Source organism: Elaeis guineensis, chromosome 8, assembly GCF_000442705.2.
Source record: "Elaeis guineensis isolate ETL-2024a chromosome 8, EG11, whole genome shotgun sequence".
Classification (NCBI taxonomy): domain Eukaryota; kingdom Viridiplantae; phylum Streptophyta; class Magnoliopsida; order Arecales; family Arecaceae; genus Elaeis; species Elaeis guineensis.
The window spans coordinates 19,635,054-19,660,091 of NC_026000.2; the positions used below are offsets into that span (position 1 = coordinate 19,635,054).

Here is a 25,038-nt window from a genome sequence, read left to right on the forward strand (position 1 = left end):
GAAGACGGAGAGGTCATCAACCATCTTCCCGATGAGGCTTGACTGATCAACTTCAGATCCTTGTTACAGTTTTATTTTTATTTTATTTTATTATTTCTTTTAAATTTTTTATACTTAAATTTTAATTTCAATTAATGCAAAATTTATTTTTCTGCACTTTAAATTCCTGTCTTTTATTTTTTTGCACGTAGATGCTAGGATCTAATTAGTAGATCTTAGTATCAATTTATTTTTATGCTTTTTAAATTTCTGTTATTTATGTTTATTGCAAGTAGATGCTAGGATCTAGTTAGTAGATCTTAGTACCCGATTTATTTTTCGTACTTTTAATTTTTGTTTTCCGACTTAAATTGCTTTCTCCAAAATTTTATTTTTTTTTATAAAATCAAAATTTTCAAATCAAAATCCTGCTTTCTCTGTGGATTCGACCCGACTTACTACTTTCTATATATTTTTAATTTTTATTGAAGTCGGAATTTGATTGATAATCACGGTGTCCTAACGACAGCATCTTGATCCTATCAAACTGTATGATACATTAATTGTTTCGTTTGAACACTTAAATTTTATCTTTTTGCCATGAAACTGTATGACACATTAATTGTTTTTACTAGATTTATTTGATAAATTGGTCCCATTGTTCTATACAAGAGAAGCACGTATAGAGGTGGTCCTACTCAACCCTCAAACAAGCAACAATAATATTCCTAAAGGTGCACTTGGTTAGCTATTAAAAAATATATTTTTTATTTTTTAATTTTTAAAAAATAAAAATCAAAAAATAATATTTGATAACATCATTTAAAGCAAAAGGTAAAAATTTAAAAAATCAAAATAATTACTTTATATGCAAAGCAAAATTTTTTTACTTTTTAAAACTTATTTTTTTATTTTTTTTTGCTTCCCCACGTCTAAAACGTCAAAAACAATTCGAACCCTGAGTGATTCATCCCTTTCATATATTTTTTTAGCACTATGGACCTTTTATGGGGTCAAGCCTTTAGAATAGAGATGCTGACCAAGAGAGTAACAACTATTGGCTGTTCATCTTTTTTCATATTAGTTTAGCAATCTCCCTTCCACATGTAATAGGCCTGTAGGTTGGACCAAAGCCATTTCCAACATAAATACCGCAGCAGATATAGAAAACCATAAACAGAGATACGTAAACAAAGACCAAGAAACGCACGAGATATCGCTCCTTGTCACAGTTCATGCTACAAGTGCTGAAGTTGCTCTTCTTCTATTAGCAAATTTTTAACAAGACAGTCTCCACTCATCACGGTACCATGAAAGGAGAAGGCCACACCCACAAAACGATGTCTGTCTCCTACAAGTTCCACTCCCCATCCCTTCCAACAAATTCTAGCCATCAAACCTCACTCTAACCCCAACTAAACCACTCTCGAAGCTCATCCACCTTCTCTTATATTTGTGATCAATTCCACATAACAAAGAAGACCCTCTTCTTTGCTCTCCCATCAGTTAACACTGCCATATATCCTACATACTAGCATTGTTTGCTGCGACATACCTACTGCTGGATGATTTCTACTGAAAGAAGTCAGGCATTGGTGGAGCCCCGGAGTTGCTACTCCCAGAACCATCCCCACCCCAATACATCTCGAGGAAGTAGCCTGCTCTCGGGTCTTCGCCAAAGAGATGGTTGACGCGAGGAGGAGGCACTATCGGGGGCATGACGAGGTTCGATGGAGGCGGCGCTTGTGGCGGCGGCGAGCGCATTGAGAGTGGTTGGGCACCAACGTCTGTCGCGCGGCCAGTGTCGCTGATCTGGGGGTGGCGGCGCTGCTTGATGATCGGGAAATGTTCGCCGCGGAGGCCGGCACGTTGGTCGCCTTCCAGCTCGCGGTAGCGCTGAAGGTACCGGCTTAGTGGGGCGACGTAGTCATCGAAGCCCAACTTTCCCATTGCCCAGATCACGTCTTCGGCGGTGATGGTCTTCCGATGCTCCCGCTGGCAGCGCTCGTTGGCCTCGCCGGTGATGAAGCTGATGAACTCCGACACGCACTCCTGGATCGTCTCTTTGGCGTCGTCGGAGATCTTCGCGTGCAGCGGCAGGACCTTGCGCATGATGCGGATGACGTTGGCGATCGGCATGAAACGGTCTTGCTCCCGGAGGTTGCCGACTTGGGGTTGGGTAGTGGAGGAGGTGGCGGTTGCCCGGGCGGTGCTGCCGGGAAGGACCGGGTTCCCGGCGGTTGGACCGGACTGGTCGGCGTCGACTCCTCCTGCTGGACCGGCCTGGCTCGAGTTGACTCCGCTGGCGAATGGTCTGGCCATCCCTGTACGCCACAACGGTTTGGTCAGTGCAAGAGAATTAATTCGTGGAAAGCAGGAGCACACGTGGCAGACGCTCGGATGCCCGCTCCCAAAGCCACCAAGCGCTAAAAAAATGGCGCTGGAGAGAGGCGGGCATATTTTACCCAAAAAAAGGTTTGCATACTTGCATGATGACGCGTGTCCAGTTAATGGGATGCCACGTCTGAAGGTGTCGTGCTTCGTCGATGGATATCGCGAAGCGGATTGGCTGGCAAGCAGTGAACAGCACTTTTTTCGCCGGGAAGGGAATGGGAGCGTTGTTGACCAAAGAATGTTAGAGAAGACCGAGGAAAGGAAAAAAAAAACCACCTAAGTTTTTATTTGAAATAGGCAATTTGAGTTAAAGCATTTTAGGAAACCGTTCGGCGGCTGCGACGGCCTGGGCGGGCTCACGTGCTGGAAAAGAGAAGAAGAGTATATATTTACCGAAAATGGAATAAATATATATCCATTATTTTGGAAAAAAAAGGGAAATTTCTCATGGGGCGCGGCGTGCATGGCACATGCAAACCATCTCAGCCAGTCAAGGCTTTTTACCCAAGTGACCGTGTCTACCAACAGGTGCTCTCGGAATACTTTGAACTAGAAGGTCGCCTCTAGAAGGAAGACTAGCCAGAAATTTTTCTAGTATGATCTTAGATGGCTAAATCTACCATTGATTTGAAGCTGATCTTTCACTAGGATCTAGTTACTTTTTTGTTTTTATTTTTCTTGAGAAAAAGGAGATCTTATCACCCACCCCAGCCACATGAGTGCTTGTCGTCATTGCAGGTTGAGAAGACAAATCTATGCGATATCAGCCAAGATAACTGGAAATTAACCTCTGATAGCAATCATCATCTTTACCAAACCACAAAAAGATCATTTAGATTAATAAATTAAAATCTTCGATCTTTTATCTATTCAAATGTATTCTCCAATTGTTGCTAGAATCTGCATGCACTTGCTCCCGTTATTAAACTGAACCATTGCTCTCGTAAGGTAAAGCATGAGCTACAAGAGCTTATCCACATCAATGGCATTGTAGCATTATTATATTTATTATTCTCCTTTTAGGAAAGGAATTAATTTAGGAGGAAATAACTTCTCATTATTCTCCCTACTGTACTTTGACACAGAGGTGGACCACACTATTAGATGAGCCTCCTTGGCGCAGTCTAGACATATATTCCAAGTGTGCATGTGAAAAGCATGAAATATTTGAAGGAATAAGAAACTCCTTAAATAGGACTAGCATTTTTTTCCACCGAAAGAGACTTATTGGATGATAGGTAAATCCTTTTAAAATCTTCGCCAATGGAAAATGATGAAAAGCAATAACTTTTTTATGAACATTTAAAACCTATCAATTCTGGATTGTACATATATTATAGAATTCATAACTACTCTTTTCGTAACATAGCCAAAGAGTTGTCCATGTGCTATGTACATGCAACTATGTATGTATGTATGTATGTGTGTGTGTGTGTGTGTGTGTGTAAGTGTGTATACAGCAATATTTCTCAAGATAAAATAAGCATAGTAAATAGAAAACATAGGAGTGCAAGATAGGTAAGGAAACTCAAAGAACACAATATATGCTCCAGATTATAAACACACCCACATAGAAAATAAGGAAAAAATTGCAGCATAATATGTATAACTATGACAGTGAGACGAGAGCAGAAGCCTAACAAATAGGTGAATGGCCTATATGTATATTTAGAACTTAAAAGAAACAAATGTTGATCTAGATCCATAGAATCATTAGTGGACACATTATGGATGTAGCCTTGGATAGAAGGCTAAAGAGAAGGTGGTGGTGGATAAGGATTTGGGGAGGGAGGGGGGAGGTGAGAGAGATAAAACTTTGTGAAGATGAATGTAGGTTAGGGAATGGAAGAACGGAAATAACATTTACCGGGCAAGCGGTAGATGAGGGTCTTTGATGAGAGAGAGAGTATTTCTTTTTTCGTAAAAAGAGAGAGAAAGCTATTAACTGGGACTCTGTAAAAAAGAGGGAAGATTATGGAGCAGGAGAACGGAAATATCATTTGCTAGACAAGCAATGGATGTGGGCTTTAATGGACGACTGCGGATGAGAGAGAGAGAGAGAGTAAAAAATAGCGTAGTTTAGGGAACCGAATACTGGAAATGGCTTAAGTGGACATGCGATGTGTGTGGGCTTTATGTTGAAAAAGAGAGAAGAAAGTGGAAGCCTTTAGAGAAGAAAACAAAGACATCAATAAGACTCATGCATGATTAATACTTATACATGTGGGCATATTCTACATTACCAGAGCTCGTTCTTGGTAGCCGTGGGAAGGCTGGGATGCCATTACTAGCTCCTGCCATTGCTCTCTCTCTCTCTCTTCTCTCGCTGCCACCGAGGGGGTGCATATGGTGAACTCCGTGAGGTTGAGGCTCCTATATATAATGCTGGTAGGTAGTTCATGTGGCATGCTCAGGAGGAAAAGCCATAGAAACGACACGAGAAAAAAGTTCCATGATACCGTGGGATAATTATCTAGCATCCCTAGGCATGAATGGGTAAAAGAATCAGACATCGGACGGTCCATATCATCCCAAGGAGGTTATCTCGATCGACTCCTTATGCTTAATTAGGATGCGCGCAGTGCGTGGCAATGGATGAGAGCAAACAAAACGTTTTCACTTTTGCTGGATAAACAAGACCGGAGACGGATTTCACATTTACAAACCGGAGCGTTACGTTGGAATTAGCTGGTTTCACAAGCAAAACTATTTTCTGTGGTTTGTGCATTAAATTATACTGAGGTATACATGTGGAGCATCCGTACTTCTGTTAGCACCTGACAAAATTGGTTACGAACTTTAACATCAGCTGTATTCAATTAAGCTACCTGCCAAGAGAACAAAAGTCAGTGAGGCTTACAAAACTGAAACCATACTCATGAACACGTAATATTGCACAACAAGAATGATGTCTCAAAAAAGAGACGTTGCAAAGACAAAGTTTTGTTTGAGTTCAATTTTTTCTTTTTTCCTAATTTTTTTTCCTAGTTTTAAATTCATCTTATATATATATGATTTTTTTGAGGGAATTTTATTTTTGGAATGGAGCACTATGTGCTGTCTGATCCATGAATGTCAAGAATACACATTTGGATTAGTTTTCGAAAGGATAAAAAGGGCTAATCATCTTCATCTAATCATGAGTTGAAATGATGTCACGTAAACAATGCATACCAATTTCACTTCTGCCTTTACCTTACTAGTTATATACACAGTTCTTTGAGAGATGCGATTTTTTTTTCGCTGCGAGAGATGTAGTTGATGGCGGAAAACATGAAAGAAAATAGTGACAATTAGGGTTTTTCATCAACTGACGCACAGAAGAAATTGATTATTAAATGTCACATAAAATGACACATAGATGTACCCAATTTTCATTAAGGTCAAGAGGCTCATGTTTTTCTTGATCATGTATTGCAATAGTTGTTTAAAGTCCAAATTGATCTAATGAGTTGTGTGTTTAAGAAATAATTTGTTTTTTCTTTGAAAACATGTGGATTTAATGCTTGCTATTGGGAATATATTTTGGATGTTAGAGTATTTGCCAAATAACAGTGAGTGGAGAGAATAACTTTTAATTGCTTAATTCAAAGCTATTAGATCACTAACTGATCTTGTGTGTGTATGTGTGTATACTAGTTTTGAGCCCGCATGTTGCGCACAGATTCTAGATCATATAATGAATTATTTTTTTAAAAAAATTATATATAAATAGTAAAATAATGTCCATCCAAATTTCTGATGTCTATTCATATTCTCAACTACATATATGAATGGATTTTTATTGCAAGAAGATAATAATATCAGGCTTTAAGAATATCATTTAAGTTATATAAGTGAACTTTAATAACATCATACTTTAATTCAATGTTTGAAGAATTAATTAAGAATTATTAGGTAAGAGAGTCTAGACATGTGGCATATTGTAGATTGATTTTGATCCAAATGGCATTCATAGGTGATAATATGTTGCTTACGAAGACAACTTAAATGGCTAATCTATCTTTTCTCAGTTTTTATTTTCATATATATATATATATATCTTAGATTAATGGATGGAGCTATGAGAAAATGTATCCTGTTAAGCAAGAGAAATTCTGCTTGAAGATATGCTTGCAAAAAAAAAAAAGACGCAGCCTAAGCTTTGGGATGTATATATAATTTATACTTTTCATAAATTTTATTTTCACATTTCAAAAAATTTTATGCTCCATTTTCTAATATTGATTTTATAAAACTCTTTAAATTCACACAAAGTCTAAGGTTGTGTTGGTTGTAATCCTGGAATTTAAAAGATTTTGATAGAAGATCTTACCAAAACAAAACTAAATCTGGTTAAAGTTTTTGCTTGTCGTTATAAATATAAAACATTCAAGAATATTCTCCTTGTTGTTGATCCTCTCTTTGGCCTTTGCGACCCTAAAATATAGCACAGATATATGGAAGCTTTCCTATATTAGATAGTGATTGTTTCGATCCCTACTGGCACATAACTGCATTGCATACATTTAAATATAGCATATGAATCCCAACATTCGATACACCTGTGTGTCTTGAATTGAATGCTTCTTGGTATATATTTATAAGAGTCGGTGCAGCCACATATTCTTTCACATCGAGTATGCATTGCTGGGATGGGGGGGGGACTTATATAGACCAAAGAATCCAAATAATATTTTTATGCTAGTTTTTTTAGGTGAAGCTTTAAATTATTACAAATAGTATCAAAACAGATCTGACCCATGATCTGTATAGACCAAGGAACATTATGCAGATAGGTTTTTATGAAGCTGACAATGAGTAAATCATGATATCTAGGATCAAATTTGATAAGGTTTAAATTCTTTGTTTGATGAGTATTTTGAGGCTTAAATGAGGAAGCATATAGGAGTGTATGAGGATGTGTTTAAGCATATTGGTTGTGCAATGAAGAGATCTTGAGTACTTATACAAGATTAAAAAATCAAAATAATTAATAATTTAGGCTAGCCTTTCTATGTGAGGAACTAGATTGTTAATTAGAGTGAATCATATAGACTAGGGCTCTTTTAGGCATTGGTCATATTATTTATGATTAGATTTTGACCGTTAACCTGCTAGTGAGGATGCCAAAGTTTAAGTAGGAAGAGTAATATGTGAGAAACTATGTGGGCATGTGCTCAGTCTCATATCGATTATGTGGTATTAAAGATCTTTGATACATATTTATGGCCAAGGAATCTAATTAATAATGCCTTTTAACTAGCCATTTAGTTTGAGGTCCCGAATTGTCACAAAATTATCATTATAGATATTTAAATTTCAATTACATCACTAATAGGTTGCCCTCCTAAAATTATCAGAGCTTTCCTCTCTTTACTTTTCAATACCCTCGATAAAGGCACCCCCCAATCATCTTTTCTAGCTCCAATGATTGATGCAAATATCCTCTTAGCCTCCTCCTCTTCTCTCCTCTCTACTCTCTCTTTCTTTGTACTTCTGTCTTAACCTTTCTCTATCTCCCTACCATAGTTTCTTTTGCCATTATGTCCTGCATTCTCCAAAATCCTAAAAAGTTTAACCCTCTCTTGCCACTCCCCCCACCATCATTCTCCATATAGTTCCTTCTTCATCACCTTGACTTTCGTGATGTCCAAATCTTTCCTTTCTCTCTCTAATCCTTATCTCGATCTTAGTCGAACTCTCCATCTTGATCTTGCCAAATGTCTTTTTCGCCTTGAGACACTCTTTCCATCCTCGTCCTCTCCTCTATGAGATCTCTCTATTTCTCATATGCCCAACTGGAAGTTTAGAATGTTAAAAATATAATGATTTTATTGAACGAAAATATTATAAAGAAATATTCTGGCTTTACTATACTTAGCATAACCTATTCCCTTTTGCAGTAATATACAAAATATGTACATTTTGAAAGAAGCAAAATTAATAAACAATATATGGATGAGCTACTGTTCTAAATGTTAAGTATTTGAAAATACATTAATGCTTCATTACAAAAGAATACTATGAAATGTGTACATGTCTTACCCAAAAAAAAAAGGTGTACATGAAATTCTTTTTTATTTCCATAACCAATTAATAAAAATGCAAATACATTTTTAGTTAAGTAATAATTAACTTTTTTAGATATTATATATGACAAGATATTAATTAATCTGATTTCAAATTAGGTTACCTCTAAATATTATTGGAATCTTTATGTTTTCAATTTATGATTTTTATTTCGTTATGATTCAAAATTTTAAACTGATTTGATATTTTCTATTGATTTTATTATGGGGATATCTTGAAGAGATGCATTTTTGGTTAATAATAATTACTAGTTAGAGATAAGAAGATTGTGAGAATTTTTTACTATTTTTATTCCCTACTTTCAGTATTATACTTTATATTACTCTTCTTAAACCCATAAAGAATTGAATAAGATAATAAAAGTAATAGAAAATAATATGATGTGGCATATTAAAATTTAACATGGTTCTCCCAAGATGCACGTTGTGTCCACCATATAATAAATAGAGTACAAGGCTTTTATATCAAAAGAAATTGTGCTAGAGAAATACTAGAAAATCAATATATGAATAAATCTAGTTGCACAATATCTAACACAAATAAGCATGACAATGAGAGACTGCAAGCTATTGAGATTGGAATAAAACTTAGCGAAAAATTAATTTTTTTCTCTTTTATCTCTCCTCTTTCATATCTCTTTTTCTACTTCTATGAGGACTGAGGTGAAAGTGTGTTTAGTCTCATATCTACTATATAGTAGATAGATTTTAGGTACTTTAATAATGCTAAAGAATCCAAATGATATATTTTTTGTTGGTCTTTTTGGATGGGATCATAGATTATTATAAATATTATCACAGCAGATCGAGATCATATGGACTAAAGAATACTACAGCATAAGATCATTTGAATTAACTACAAATTGATCATAAAGTTTGTGATAAGATTGATAGTATTTATGATTAGATTTGGATAAATTTAGATTTTTAGCCTAACAAAAATGCCAGTACTTAAATAGGGATATAGGTGAGGACTCATATCGGTGTCTGTTTAGTCTCATATCAGTCATGTAATTGATAGATTTTAAATACTTGTACAAGATTAAAAAATTCAAATAATATTTTTTTAGCCAGCCTTTTCAGTTGAGGTCCTCAATTACTATAGCTTTTTTTGCTCTCCTCTTTAGTTTTCTCTTCTTTTCATTGCTCACAATTTGGTTGCATATCTTTTCTTGTTCTCTACTCCACCTCTTCATAAGAGTAGAAGGGATTGGCTCTCTTAACATGGGGTCAAGTTAGAAATGAAGTGGTAGTGGTATACGCTACTTCTATGCCAATGACATAGAGTCCCATCCCAACATCTCTCTATGTATAGCCAAAGGCTTTGAGTCTAGCACATGAAGCTAGACTTCAAATCCTCTCATGAATTCATCTTAATACTAGCAAATAACCCTTGCTATGCAGCAGATTATACTAAAATAATGATAAAAAAATAATAAAAAATAATATTTTTCTTTTGGAATATATAATTTTTTTTCTCTAGAAAATTATCTTAGTCCTAATTCTCCTCTCTGAAAATATATTCATTCAATACAAAATAATTGGTACTTAACAATGGTGCAACAAACAGTTACATGCATCAAGTATAAGATAATGAGTATCATTCCTATCTAGAACTTTAACTATGAATTTATTTATTTTTTTATAAATTAAAGGCTATAAAAATAGTAATATATTCTTAAAATATAATAAAGAGTTAATAATAAAAAAATGATAATGAGATTCATAGTCTTACTTGCATAGTACAGTCGATGACTTCACTATGATATAGTTTATATCCATCTTGACCCTCAACATGGAATACTATAAATAGAATTGTAATTTTTTTTGAAAAAAATAAATTTCAGCCTAGCTATGAATACCAGATAATCATTAATAAATATGCCCACATAAGAAAATTTTTATGATTTTATTAACTGTTAAGTGAAATATTGGAGAACTAAGCTTGCTATATTTGTTGAATAATAATCTGAAATTATGAATTGTAGTGATAGATATTTTTGAATGGCATTGAATTAGAGGAAGAGCAAGTGAATTGAAATAAATGATACCTTAGGTAGTGATTAACATACCTCTGAGGAAGATGTTTGCCAACTGTGTCTTTCTTTTGAGTATCATGCAAAGGATTGGATAGCATCATGACGAACTATAAATCATCATGTCATAAATAATGAATTAATCGTCAAAGCTTAAATATATAAGTCAGGATAATGCATGCATTATATATTAACTTGGTACATCCAACAGCATAACTAAGTAATTAAAATTTAAATCAAATTATAACCAATAACACAAACGTCAGTCATGCCATAGTATTTCAAAAGACAACAATCCATTATTTCTTCGCACTATTTCAAGACTGGATAAGTGTTGATGGCCAACACATTTAGAGGAAAAAAAACTAAAAGTTATCTATTTATCATTGAAAGGGCATATGATAGGAATAGCAATGGGCCGGGGCGGGGATTGGGACCCCTCCCCCGGTTCCCAATCCAATGGGCATTTTATGTCCCCATCCCCAGTTGGGGATCAAAAAATTTTCCCATCCCTGGCCCAGTGGGGATTTAAAATCCCCATCCTCGGCCCGTTTCCTTGCCCGGCCTATTTACCTGGCCCAATGGCCCGGTTTGTATGAATTTTTGTCTTAAAAACAAATACAAAAATAGATTTAAGTATAAAGTATTCAACGGCAACAAACATAGATTTAAATATCCAACATATATATAACATTGATTGGGTCGATCATTTGGTAATCTATGCCAATAACAAATGCAAAAATCCAATAAAAATTGAATCCTGTACTTAGAACATTAAAGCAAATAGATATAACATCGCAGCCCCAAAATGCACATCTCTTTCACAAAGATCAAATATCTTTCACAAAGATTAATCATGTTATCAAGATCAAATACTCATCAGAATCTAACAGAGGAAAAAAAGCAAAAAAAAAGTCAAAAAAATGTAAATAATGCAGCACAAATCAAAGAAAAGAAGAAGAAGAAGAAGAAGGAGAAGAAGAAGACTTGCCTGTAATTGGGAATACTCAAAAATGTGGCATGTGTGAGATTTGGTCTTCCTGAGCGAGGAGTGTGTGAGATTTGAAGTGTCTAGAGAAAGTACAAATAATTTTTCTAGGATTAGACCTACCCATTTTTAGTATTTATATCTTATATTATATATATAATAAAATAAAAAAATCGAACAGGCTGGGGATGAGTCGGATGGGTTGAGGATGGGCCGAGGAAAGCATCATCTCCATCCCCGGCCCAAGCCTAATCGGAGATTTTTTCCCCCTCATCCCCGGCCCATCCCCATTAAAAATGGGGAATCCCTGGCCCAATTGGGCCGAGACAGAGCTGGCCCCCACTTGGTAGGCTTGTTTGCCATCCCTAGCATAAGGTTTATTTTTAATTAGGTGTAAAGATACAATATTCAAAGAGAAAAAATTGTAACTGAAAATACTATAGGATTTTGATATTATTTTTAAGAAAGATCTACAAAGTAGAGATATTCAGATAGTGTCAAAGCAACCTCAACTTGAGTGGGGATTCGGATTAAGAGATTTAAGATTCTTAAAATTGCTTTCAAATGTTGCATGCTTACTAGAATATATAATCATATGATACTATTATTAGTTCCATCTTCAAAGAACATAGAAGCTAATGTATAATTATTAGAAAAGAAAAAAAGATAAGAATGAAACACTAGGAGAATTAATCAATGTCAAGATCTACTAAATGATATTGAAAAACAAACCACAACCTCATATTATTAGACATAACCGCTGTCTTCAATTTATTTTATTTAAAGAAAGAAAAAAATAAATATAAAAACTTCTAAAATATGTATAAAACTTGAGCGTGAGAGGATTTGAGCTCTAAATCTTTGAATGGCCTAATTAACCACAACCTTATTCAATAAAGTAATTGATAATATATTCATACCTTTTAAACTTTTATATACAATTACTAATGCAAACCAAAAAAGAGGAAGTATCGGGAGAAAACATAGGAAAAATCAGCAAAAACAAAGGAAAGGCAAAAAAAAAAAGTTAAAAGGTAAGTCCTTTTCCAACATAAATTGATCTTTTTTTTTTTTCTTTTTGCTTCAATTTCTTTTCATTTCTTCTATTTTTTTGGAGATCTATTGGAAGGAGAGATTGGAGGGGTTTCTTTGGTTCTGAATGGGGTTCTTTCCCATTCTGCCGCTTCAAGCCTCCCACCCGACTGAGACACCTGAGAACCAAAGGAAAAAAAAATAGAGGACTACAAAAGGAAAACATATAAAAAATCGACGAAAACAAAAGAAAGGCAAAAAAAAAGGTAAGTTCTTTTCTCATATAGATTCATCATTTTTTTCTTTTTGCTTCTTTTTTTTTTTTTTTTTTTTGGAGATCTGCTAGAAGGAGAGCATTCAAGGGAAATCAGAGGGGTTTCTCCAATTCCAATTGGGGTTTTTTCTCAAGATTGACAACTACCAACACAAACCTCTCACCATCATCTAAACTTCCCTATTCAGCTGCTCCAAGCCTCCCATCCAATCGAAACACCTGAGAACAGAAAAAGAAAAATAGAAGAAGCACCGGGGTAAACATAAGAAAATTAGCAAAAACAAAGGAAAGGTGAAAAAAATAAAAGGTTGGACCTTTTCATACATAGATTGATCTTTTTTTTTTCTTTTTTTTTGGAGATCCATGGGAAGGAGAGCACTGGGAGATCGGAGGGGTTTCTCCGGTTTCGATTGGTCCCTTAATTTTTTTTTAATTTTTCTTTTTCAAAGATCTATGGGAAAGAAAGCACCTGAGGGAGATTGGAGGGGAAGGCCGATGCCAGTGACGATAGGGAGGAAGGTGATAGTGGAGATCGATGGGAGGTGGCAGCGAGGATAGCAAGAAAGAGATCGGCATCTCTTTTTTGAAGATATGTGAGAAGAAAAGCACATAAGGGAGATTGGAGCAGGAAGGCCGATATCGATGACGATGGAGAGAAAGACGATGGCGGAGATCGACGGGACATGGTGGCAAGGAGAGCAGGGAGGAGGTGGGTGTTTGTGATGACTTGGGAAGGTTCAACATGTTGAGACAGCTTTGAAGAATGATGCTGGTGATGATGGGGAGGAACATGATGGCAGAAACCGAGACTAACAGAAGATAGCAGTGAATAGAATGGAGAGGAAGTGGGTGTTCGCGAGGGCTCGAAAATGCTCGACACACTGAGAGAGCTCTAGAGGGCTCGAGAAGGTTCGAAGAAGGAAGAAATAACTTGCAAGAAAAAAAATCCTCTATAGAGAGTCCAGAGCTTAACATTTGTTGAGCGGAAAAGCCACTGGCTTCCCCTTTAATGTATTGTATAGATTGTTTAATAATAATAAAAAACATCTTGCTGGTCCTATATTTCTGTAATTTTAGATAGGGAGAGAATAATGTGCAACCTTAGATTCTAGAATCCCAAGATCTCTTGCCATGCGTTAGTAATTCTCATGGGTAGCAGGTATTTGATTTTCTTTAAAAAATCAAACTTTCCCTTAAGGAGTAATGAACTCTATAAAAAAAATTTACAATGGGACAACATATCCATCTTATTCAAAAGCAAAGATGCAAAAGGACCTAAATGTAAAATTCTAAGCAGAAGTACCCCATAAAAGGAATTGGCTAACATCACAACTCTTTTTAAGTTGTCGGTTTTGCTTGCTTCCCCCACGTCACTGGCTCCTTAATTTTAGATTAAAATATTAGACATGTTAAATTTTTTAAACATAAATTCTCTTAAAGACTTGTTCTAGCTAGAAATAGATCAGGATTAAAATCCTAGATAATTATTAAAAAAATTTAGTGTGTGTATATATAGATATATCTAACCAACTAGGATACTTTGGATGAAGATCAAGATAACCTAAAGTACGTTATAGGTTCAACCCCAGAAAACAGCCAACCCCATCACTAGCTGAATGCTAATATGGCAGATACCGACTCCAACTCATCGAAAGTCGATCCGGACATTGGATAACACCACTCGGAGGGTTATAATATCTTATACATTCAACTGATCTCAGATCCAAATCGAGGGTGTATTCCGATGTCCTACCGACCTCAAGCCACCAATCATCTCAATGGCAGGATTAGATCATCAGAATCTCTCAAGACTCATTTGGTTGATGAGAAGTAGAAGGAGGAAGAAGCACTTTCTGAGAAGTGGAAAGGAGGCCTCTTATTTGGTTGGAGTTTTAAGAGGAGAGAGAGTAAATTTTTTTTTTCATAAGAAATCACTTTCTACATTTCATGGAAAGTGAAAACCCATAGGGGAGATGAATTTTGGCACTTCCCATGGAATAAAAAGTGGTACTACTTTTTTTTTTCAAAATATTTCTTTAGATCCATGGCTAAGATTTTATAATATATCAATGGATGGTTAGGATAAAATACTGAATAGTAATATAATATAATATTAATATTATTTTAATATTTATATGAATATAATATTAATATTATAATATTTATTATATTTCAATATTATCTTAATATTTATAATAATATAATTTTTTATTAATATTAATATTATATTATATTTATATATATTAATAATAAAAATTATATTAAAATATTAATATTATATTAATATATATTAGTATTATATTAATATAATAAATTATTATAATCTAATATTATATTTATACTCATATAAATATAATATTAATAATTATATAAAGTTTATAAGTAAAAAAAAGATATGGTCTTATATCTACTAAGGGTATAATAAATATTTTATATAATTTTTTTAAAAAAATAGATGCTTAACCAAACATAAGCTACTATGTAATAAGTCATTTTTTTATGATCAACCAAACATGTTAAAATCCTATTTTTATGACTAATAACCATGATTTATAGATTAGTGGATGGATTTTCTATTCTAATGGCCTACTTGATAAAGGCCAACAACCTATAATATTAGAACTTAACGGCCTATCGAATTTAGGTATAATAATTTACTGCTCATCTATTATAAAGAGATAATCAGGAGATCCTAAGATAAATGAGCAAAACACATCTATAGAGAATAGTACCCACATACTCTTTCTATTTTCTCTCTTCTTTCTTTCCTATTCTAAAGCTCCAACTAATTTAAGCATCGAAGAGTCCCCATAGGAGCACCTTTGGTACATATGGACTTCCATTATAGATTTTTTGGTGGGAATCATCTCTTCAATCGTATCCAAGCTTCACATCGATGGGCAACCAACATAAATTCGGAGCCTTGCAGTAACAGAATGATATTAGAGGAAAGGTACTTACAACCACTTTTTATATGAAGGAGGAAGAAAATGGTGAAAATATGGATGCAAGATACTTTCGCTACTTCCTATCACCATTCATCCCGATGGAGCTAGTAGAACTCAAAATCTCTGATCGTAGAGCCAACTCCATCCACCATAGCAGTGGATCACTAACAATTCAACATTCTGATCCACCAAATCAGGGGCTTACCACTGCCATCCAACAACTTCAGCAAGCAGCGGAGAGCTAGAATCAGCAAGAGCCAGCTCATTAGGCCATCCCATCACAGTGCAGCCACCGATCCCACCTCAGGAGCCTGGAGAGGCCTTCATGATGTTCTCACCATTTCGAGTTGGCCATCTGCTGGTCCCTCTCATCTCAATGAAGCTCTGAGAGAGTGGATTGGTGCTGAGCCTCCAAGTCCTTGGGAGAAGACTCGATTTCAGGATACTCTTAGTGCTCAGAGAGATCTCGACATAAGGACAATCTTAAGTAGAAGGTCAGGAAGATTGAGTAGAGGTTTGAGTTGTACTAGAAAGGAGATTAGAAGTCTAATGACTCCTTCAGTTTCAAGGCACACCTGCCTTTCTCTCGAAGAATACTGAAGGAACTGATTTTACTTTGGTTTAAGATGCTGTCGGTGAAACCTTTTGATGGATCCTCAGATTCAATTCATTGGACCACCTTTAGGGCTATCGAGCCCTCATGATGCTTTAGAGGGCGTCAGATGCCCTCTTCTACCTTGCTTTCCCAGCCACGCTCAAGAAGTCAATGCGAGTGTGGTACTTTGGTCTTCAGCCAGGGACCATTAACTTCTTTGAGTAGCTTGACAGGCAATTTGTTACATAGTTCAGAAGCAATCACCCTCGACCGATGAACTCCGATAGCCTCTTCTCCATTCAGCAAAAAGAGGGAGAGTAGCTGCATGACTACGTAGCCTGCTTCAATGCGGCAAAGCTGGAAGTTCGCAACCTCAATGAGGTTGCTATGTAGGCTCTAAAGAGGGGATTTTGAAGCAATCGCCTACTCCTCTCTTTTGATAAGAACTTCCTGAGGGACTATGCTGACCTCCTCATCCATGCTCGAAGTACATGCAGATTGAGGAAGCAGCAATGATCCACCAATAGGATAAGAAAAATAAGAAAGAAAAAAATAAAAGCACTCCTAGAAGGAGCCCCAGGGGCCCCAAAGTAAGGTCGAGTACTTTTGCTAACCAAAGAACTCAAGGTCGAGGAGCCCACCTTGTCGGTTTAACACCTACACCTCCTTATCCCTACATCGTTCCCAAATCCTCATGAAGATTTAGGGAGAGAAATACCTTTATTGGCTAGAGCTGATGAAGGTACCATCGATGAGGTAGAATATGAATAAGTACTATTGATTCCACTGTGGCATCAACCGTGACACCAATGAGTGCCACCAATTGAAGGATGAGATTGAAGTCTTGATTTGAAGGAGGTATTCTGAAAAGTACATCCAAGAATAAGAGGTTCGAATGATCGAATAGCCACCTGACACAAACCCCAGGAGGAGGATGACAGCAACTGCCTGATAGCTGGCGTCATCAACATGATCTCAGGGTTTGTCGGAGATAGGGGATAGAGGATCGAGTTGAGAACTCATCATCAAAGAGGCAGTGGATGGGTGATGTAATTTGTTATTCTGATGAGGATATTTGAGGAGTTCAAACTTCTCATGATGATGTCATTGTCATTTTTATGATGATAGTAAACTATGATGCAAAATAAATCCTCATTGATAATGAAAACTCGATCAATATCTTGCTTTATGATGCTTTCCAAAAGATGAAACTATCGATCGATAGGTTGAGAAGGATAATTCTCCTCTCATTGGGTTCCTAAGGGACTCCATCTTGATTGAGGGAGAGGTGACCCTACCTATCATTGTAGGACAAGAGCCTTAATAGATTACCACGCAGTTGGATTTCCTAGTGCTCTAGATTCTATCCACCTATAATGCCATAATTGGTTGGTCCAGGCTCAATATGCTTCGGACAATAGTATTCACATATCATCTCTTGGTAAAGTTTCCAACAAAGAATGGAGTCGGTGAGATCCGAGGCGATCAGATAGTTGCCCACCAGTGTTTCATGGTTTCATTTAAGGAAAAAAAGCCCATGAAATCTCTACCAATCAAGAACCTTGACCACCTAGAAGAGTTTAAAGAAGCTTAAGGTGAACCTACCGAGTGGTTGGAGTCTGTGCTGCTCCAAGAGCGCCAACCAAGATGATCCAAATCAGGACCATGCCATCAGCCGAGTTGCGAGCCTATTTGCTACAGTTTCTTGCAGGCAAATACCAATATATATGTTCATTTAATCGGCATCCACTATGCTAAGTATTCCTCCTAAAATCATTATTCATATGTTTAGTACTGACTATGGACATCATCTAATCTAGCAAAAAAAGAGTAGCTTCACGTTAGATCAATAGCAGACGATAGAAGTGGAAGTGAAAAATCTTCTGGTGGTGAGCTTCATTTGAGAAGCCCATTATCTCAACTGGCTGGTGAATATGGTGATTGTAAAGAAGGCTAATGGCAAGTGGAGAATGTGCATTGATTACACCAATCTCAACAAAGCTTATACCAAAAATGATTTTTTTCTACCATGGATTGTCTAGCGCATGGATGCCTCCTTGGGACACAAGCTATTAAGTTTCATGGATTCTTGCTCTGAGTATAACCATATCCGAATGATACTCGAGAACTAGGAAAAGACGACATTCATCACTAATAAAGAATTATACTTTTATAAAGTAATACTATTTGGATTAAGAAAGTAGATGTAACGTATCAGTGTCTCATCAACAACGTGTTCAAAAATCAGCTTGGCCATAATATGAAAGTGCACGCGGATGATATGCTGATAAAGAGCACTGAAGCAGATAGGCACTTCGGCTTAAGAGCGAGATAATCTAAACCATGTCATAGGTTTGGCCCTAGGAGATGGCCAACCCCATCACCAGTTGAATGTTGATATGGTAAATATTGACTCCAGCTCATCGAAAGCCATACATCGAATGACACCGTTCTGAGCATCATAACCTCCTATGCATTCAACCAACATCAGATCCAAATCGAGGTTGTATTCGGGTGTCTTACTGACCTCAAGCCATCAGCCATCTTAATGGCGGGTTAGGTCATCAGAATCTCTCAATGATTTTTGAAACATGGACAACTGGTATCTATGACTAACAACCATAATTTATAAGTTAGTGGATGAATTTTTTATCCTAATGGCCTATCCGATTAATGCCAACAACCTATAATATTATGATCCAACGGTCCACCAAATTTAGGCATAACAGCTTACAACTCTATCTATATATAAAGAGGTCACTACTACAATAAAAGTCTATGACAACGCTTACTACTGCAACGATTTGAAAACCACTGCCATAGCTTATATAGCAGCGGTTATAAGAAACCATTGTCATAGGTGAGATCTATAGCAGTGGTTATTTATAACTGCTGCTATATAAGCTATGGTAGTAGTTTTTGAACTACTGCAGTAGTAAGCACTGTCATAAATTCTTATTATAATAGTGATCTCTTTATATATAGATAGAGTTGTAGGCTGTTATGCCTAAATTTGATGGACCGTTAGGTCATAATATTATAAGTTGTTAGGCGTTAATCGGATAGGCCGTTAGGATAGAAAATCCATCCAAACAGATCGAATATAGCAGTAGTTATATATAACTATTACCATAGATTAGAGATATGATAGCGATTATATATAACCACTGTCATAGGTTCGACCTGTGGCAGCAGTTATGCGTAACTGTTGCCATAGATTTGAGATGTGGCAATGGTTAATTAATCGCTACTATATGTTGGACCTATGACAGTAGTTACTCATAACCGCGGCCATAGGTTAGATCTATGACAGCGGTTATGTATATATATATATATATTTTACTAGAGAAAGCAATAGCTTTGGCTCTTAAATCTAATTTTTTTGTAATATAGAATTTCTTCATCCTCATCTACCGCCAGAAGTTAATTTTTACTATATCTCTAAACTTGCATTGTTTAAGAGCTTGATTAAGGTCTTATTTGAGATTACTATTAGTAGTAGAGTTTTTGACGCTTTTACAAGTAGAACTTTCAAGAAGTAGAGCTTTTGATAGTAGAATTTTTCAAAAGAATTATTTGTTGTTTGGTAACTATATATTTTAAATACTATAAAACTTTAATATATATTTAGTAATCAAAATAAAAAAATATACTTGATATAATAAAATGATAAAAACTATATTAGATAGTATTCTAGAGTAGAGAATAATATCATATAATATTATATATTATTAAATATTAAAATAGTACTATATTATATATGTTATATAATATTGAAGACTATAGCATAATAATGTAATATGATATGACATGATATGATGTAATATAGTAAGTATTATTAATAGTACCTTATTATTTCAATTTACCATAACATAATATAATATTATATTATAAATAATATATTATATGTTTACATAATAATATAATAAAATAATATAATTATATTTTTAATATATAATATTATTATAATATAATTAATATGATATAAGATAATATAATCATATAATAGGATATAATATAACATATTATATTATTATATCATTAATATAATAGTATAATATAATATTCTATTATATTATGATTACAATAATATATTTATTATAGTAATATAACTATTATTATAATAATATAATATTATGATTTTAATAATATGTTCTATTATGGTTATTATATTATAATAGATGAATATATTATATTATAATTATGTATTTTATAATAATATAATATGTTATACTATTATAATATAATAAAACTATAATATAATATATAATTAATTGATTGTAATATTATATTATATTTATAATATAATAATATATGATGATATGATATGAAATGATATAAGATGTAATTATGAGATTTATTAGTTGGTATTTTTAGTTATTTGAAAATTTTTTATTAAAACTAAAATAGCCTTCCAATATTGGGTAAAAAGTACTTTTGGGGAGATGCTTCAAAATGAAGCTTTTATAAGTACATCTTTTCAACTTTTTAGCAAAACCAAAAATAAATTTCTATTTTTTTTATTAAATACCACTATATCATCTAAAAATACTTTTGAAGCCCTCTAAAAGTTTCATCAAAGACTACCTAATTGATCGGCTTTCATACATTTTTATTAGTGGCTTCACATTATTAGAAGATATTTTCAAGAGAGAATTTTTGAGAAGAGACTAGCTAAATTCTGAGATGAAACTGGATATCCATCACTAGAAGTAATAGAACTTCTTCTACTATTGTTCATTTTAGCTACTAGAGGCACATCATATACACACCACTAAGATTTTCAATATAAACTCATTTTATCCATCAAATAGCATGATGATTGATAACTAAAGAATTTATAGTAAGAACTAAAGATAACAAGCATTATTTTCCATAATAACCATGCCTAAAGGTGCATTTAACACAATTATAATCCAACTATAAACTTTTTCTCGAAGAAACAAAATAATGTATCCAAAAGTTTGAAAATATTTTATCTTTGGTTTTAAATATATCAGTACTTTATATAAGGGGCTATTTTTATCTATAGCTAGTATGTTACATGTGCAATGCATATGAGGAGATAAATAAATAGCTCTGACTTCTTTGAGTGAAAATAAATATCAATTTCTATATAAAAAATAAATATCAATAAAAGAGGTATTTTTGAGAAAAATAGATTGAAATTGGTAATGGCTACTTAATTTCTCGTTCTCCCATTAGTTCCCAAAGATATGGAGAGTCATAATATTTTATTAAAATATCTAATTTCTTGCTGCAATTCTTCTAATCTAATATGAAAACAAATTTTTTATACTAATATTTTTTATTATAGTTTTTCTTGTTACTTTTTTCTAATATTATGATCCTTCTAGTTGTCAAAGAGTTCAATTATTGTCCACTAAAAGGCAATCATCCTCTAGCATACATGTTACTCTAGGTATTTGAGCCTTATTTATTTTAGTTTAATATCAAATTTAGAGATGTAGCAAGTATGTGTTTCTTTATCTGTACCATCGGGCTCATACATGAGTTCAACTCTTGATTCTAGCTTGCATGCCAATTGAAAAAAAAAAAAATCCTATAATTCACCTATTTCTCCCTCCTCTCTCTCTTTTTTTGTTTCATTGTCCATTCCACCCCACACCTTGTCCCTCTTTTTCCTTCTCATTCTCTAATTATTTCTCTCTTGATACCCGTATTCTCCTCCCCTTTTCAATCCATCCTCTACCTTCCTCTCTTATCCCACGACCAACATCTTTGTATTCCTTGATTTGACAGTCCCTTTTTCGATATTCATTATCTTCTTCATATTATTTTCAATGCCCTCCCCTTGCCCTACAACCTAAGTATATCTTATTATATAAAAAATAATTAAATATATTGCAAGGATTCATGATTTTACATTCACTATCATTTTACTACAGAAGTACCAGCCATGTTAATTAAAAAGGATCAGACATCTTAAGATATCTTGAATGAAGTGTTTAAAATATTTAAAATAAAAATTTTAAAATATGACTTAGATCTTATGGTATGTAGTTATAGTAGACACAAGTCACCTTTTACATCCACTACAAAATTCAACAATGATGGTTAAAAAATACAAATGTAAACTATTGGATGCGAGACTCAATGTACTCTTGATACTATAAATTACCCTTTTCTTTGAGAATACCCATGAATTAAGTTCTTTGAAATATATATTCATAATGGCACAATATGTTAGTTTGATTGTAAGGATACTTGGCATTCAAAGAAGGAGAATCCAAAACATTAGATCTCTTATATATATGAGTAGTATTTTAGACTTTATAAGTCATATAGCATGATTTGTTCATTTTCTAGCTCGCAATATTGAATTTACAATGGTCATATAATTTCTTCTTTATACTCTAAGTATTATAATTGCATCTATCTATTATAATTTTGTTAGAACTATTTGAGGAATTCTCTAATTAAGATTAATGTTGCAAACTGTATTATGATTTTTCTTTCAGTTCATTAATGTTACTTGGCATTTTCATGCGTGATTCGTTGTAACTTGCACTAGTTCATATAAATAACATATGTTTGATATTGCCTTTTTTTTCAATTTCAAGTTACACAAATGGATTTGTTCAAAGTCTTAAAAGAGAAATATGAAGAACATTTTGAATCATTTTTTTGAAATAAAGTATCTCATGTGGCAGGTGACATTTTCTTAGAAAATTTAGGCATAATAGATATCAAACTTAGAGATGTTATACAGAGAGAAGTTGATATCATCATCAATGCAGCAGCAGACACAAATTTTTATGAAAGGTATAATATAAATAAAAGTAGCAGGATGTCTTGGAATAATATAGATTAATCTAAGTCATTAAATGTTGTTCCTTTCATATCCAAGTCATTTTCTTGTATAATACTTTGGCTAACTACTATAAGACAAGATAAGACATATATACCATAAAAAAAATACACTATAGGTTAGTTAATATGTAGTTTTTCAATAAATTTCTATCAAACTTTTTCCCACTTATAGCATTCTTTATTGCCACTTATTCTTATGCTTGAAATATGTTCTCTTATTTTTCTCTCAACATGACCACCATTAATATTGTAATATGAATAATTTTTTAATCCATTTTTCATGATTAATGCTAGGTATGATGTTGCATTGGCCATCAACACAATAGGAGTCAAGAATATCTTAGCATTTGCAATGAAATGTCTAAAACTTGAGGTACTTCTCCATGTTTCAAATGGTAAGTTAGATGTTAAGATTACTTCATTTGTTCAATAAAAACTATATGGTTAGGAGATATACCCTAATACAACTTTATTTTATACAGTACTTAAATCTATTGAATTAATGGATATATTAAACTTTGTCTAATAAAATGTATCCACACTTGCTTCTTTATAAAGATATGTTTGTCAGAAAATGAATGAGACATTATTGCCATATGCAAACAGAACATGGTGGATTAAAGAATGATAATCATATTAGCGATAGTAAACTTTCCTCCTTACAGTAATATTTTTCAAAAAAAAAATGCACATTGTTTGCTTTTTAAGATGAGATGTGGACTTTGATAAAGAGCAAATGCTATATGGTTCAACCTTACTACCATAATTTTTCTTGTCAACATATAATGCTAGGGGTTTGGTGCAACATAAAGCACTAATTTTCTTGTTCTATATTATATATTAATTATGAAGCAAGAATTTTGGTCAAGTTAGACCTTTTACGATCTTTCTTTCATAAGAAATGAAGGAACATGAAAGTCAAATGCCGTACAAAATTACACACACACATATAGTTGGACTTGGGTACACTCAAATATATCAAATTTATATTGGACAATGGGACAAAAATAAAATAGGAATATTGTTACTATTTAGAAAATCAATAAAAATAATCATGTCAAGATATTCTTTCTGCAAAGAAAAATAAAATATAAAAGAAAAATAACTTATAATTAATTTAATTTAGTTGATATTATTAAATTATATATTTATCCATAATCTTGATAAAGATTTACTTAACATGTTTCAATACTCACGATTTTTAATATTGTTTTCTTATTTTGTAGCTTTTGTCATAAAGAAACTGCAAGGAATTATACTGGAGGGATAGGTTCAAGCCCCCAATGGATTCTTCAATTTTAACATCGACAATGAGATTAATTCACTAGAAAAGAAATTAAAGGAACTAGAAATGAATGGAGCATCGAAGGACACTATCAAGGGTTTTATGAAAGCAACAGACTTAAAAAGGTGTGACATAATTAAATTTTTCATAGATGTTAACCATCTTTCACATAAACAACACCTTAGCATTTCGACCATGTATGCGATCGATGGTTAGAAAATCAATAACATCTCATACTATCTGGGCAAAATATTTTATATTTTTTCACCTGAATGATTTATAGGACACGTGGGATTGACATGGGAGAGGTTTGCTTGAAAGGGTAGCATAAATTGTCTCAAAACAAGTGAAAATTTAAAGTTTTTAGACTTTGGAATCGACTAACTACACATAACCTGCACTCACAAATTCCATCTATGGCAAATTAATGAAGACTCTCTGTGTGGTAAACTAGAGCAAATTTGTTTGGGTGGCCAAATACATACACTTTCACAAAAGCAATGGGAGAGAGGCTGCTCTATGAGATGAGCAGGGGCCTTCCCATTATCATTTTGCGCCCAATCATAATTACAAGCACTCATAAAGAACCATTTCCTGGTTGA

The 25,038-nt window shown here is 33.9% G+C and overlaps 1 protein-coding gene and 1 pseudogene across 2 annotated transcripts; one reads left to right on the forward strand and one right to left on the reverse strand.

Annotated features, from left to right (window-relative positions):
- Positions 1-1,142: 1,142 nt before the first annotated feature.
- Positions 1,143-4,708, reverse strand: LOC105049961 (nuclear transcription factor Y subunit B-10). 2 transcript variants are annotated; one of them, XM_010929783.2, is made up of 2 exons: positions 4,617-4,708; positions 1,143-2,303 (listed from the first exon to the last, which is right to left on the reverse strand). In XM_010929783.2, exons 1-2 carry the CDS (start codon positions 4,672-4,674, stop codon positions 1,552-1,554), a joined length of 810 nt encoding a protein of 269 aa, XP_010928085.1. In that variant the 5' UTR covers positions 4,675-4,708; the 3' UTR covers positions 1,143-1,551. The 2 variants fall into 2 exon arrangements, with proteins under 2 accessions (XP_010928085.1, XP_010928086.1); XM_010929784.3 differs by lacking the exon at positions 4,617-4,708 and adding an exon at positions 2,465-4,533.
- Positions 4,709-10,893: 6,185 nt separating this feature from the next.
- LOC109506171 (fatty acyl-CoA reductase 3-like) lies at positions 10,894-25,038 on the forward strand (annotated as a pseudogene).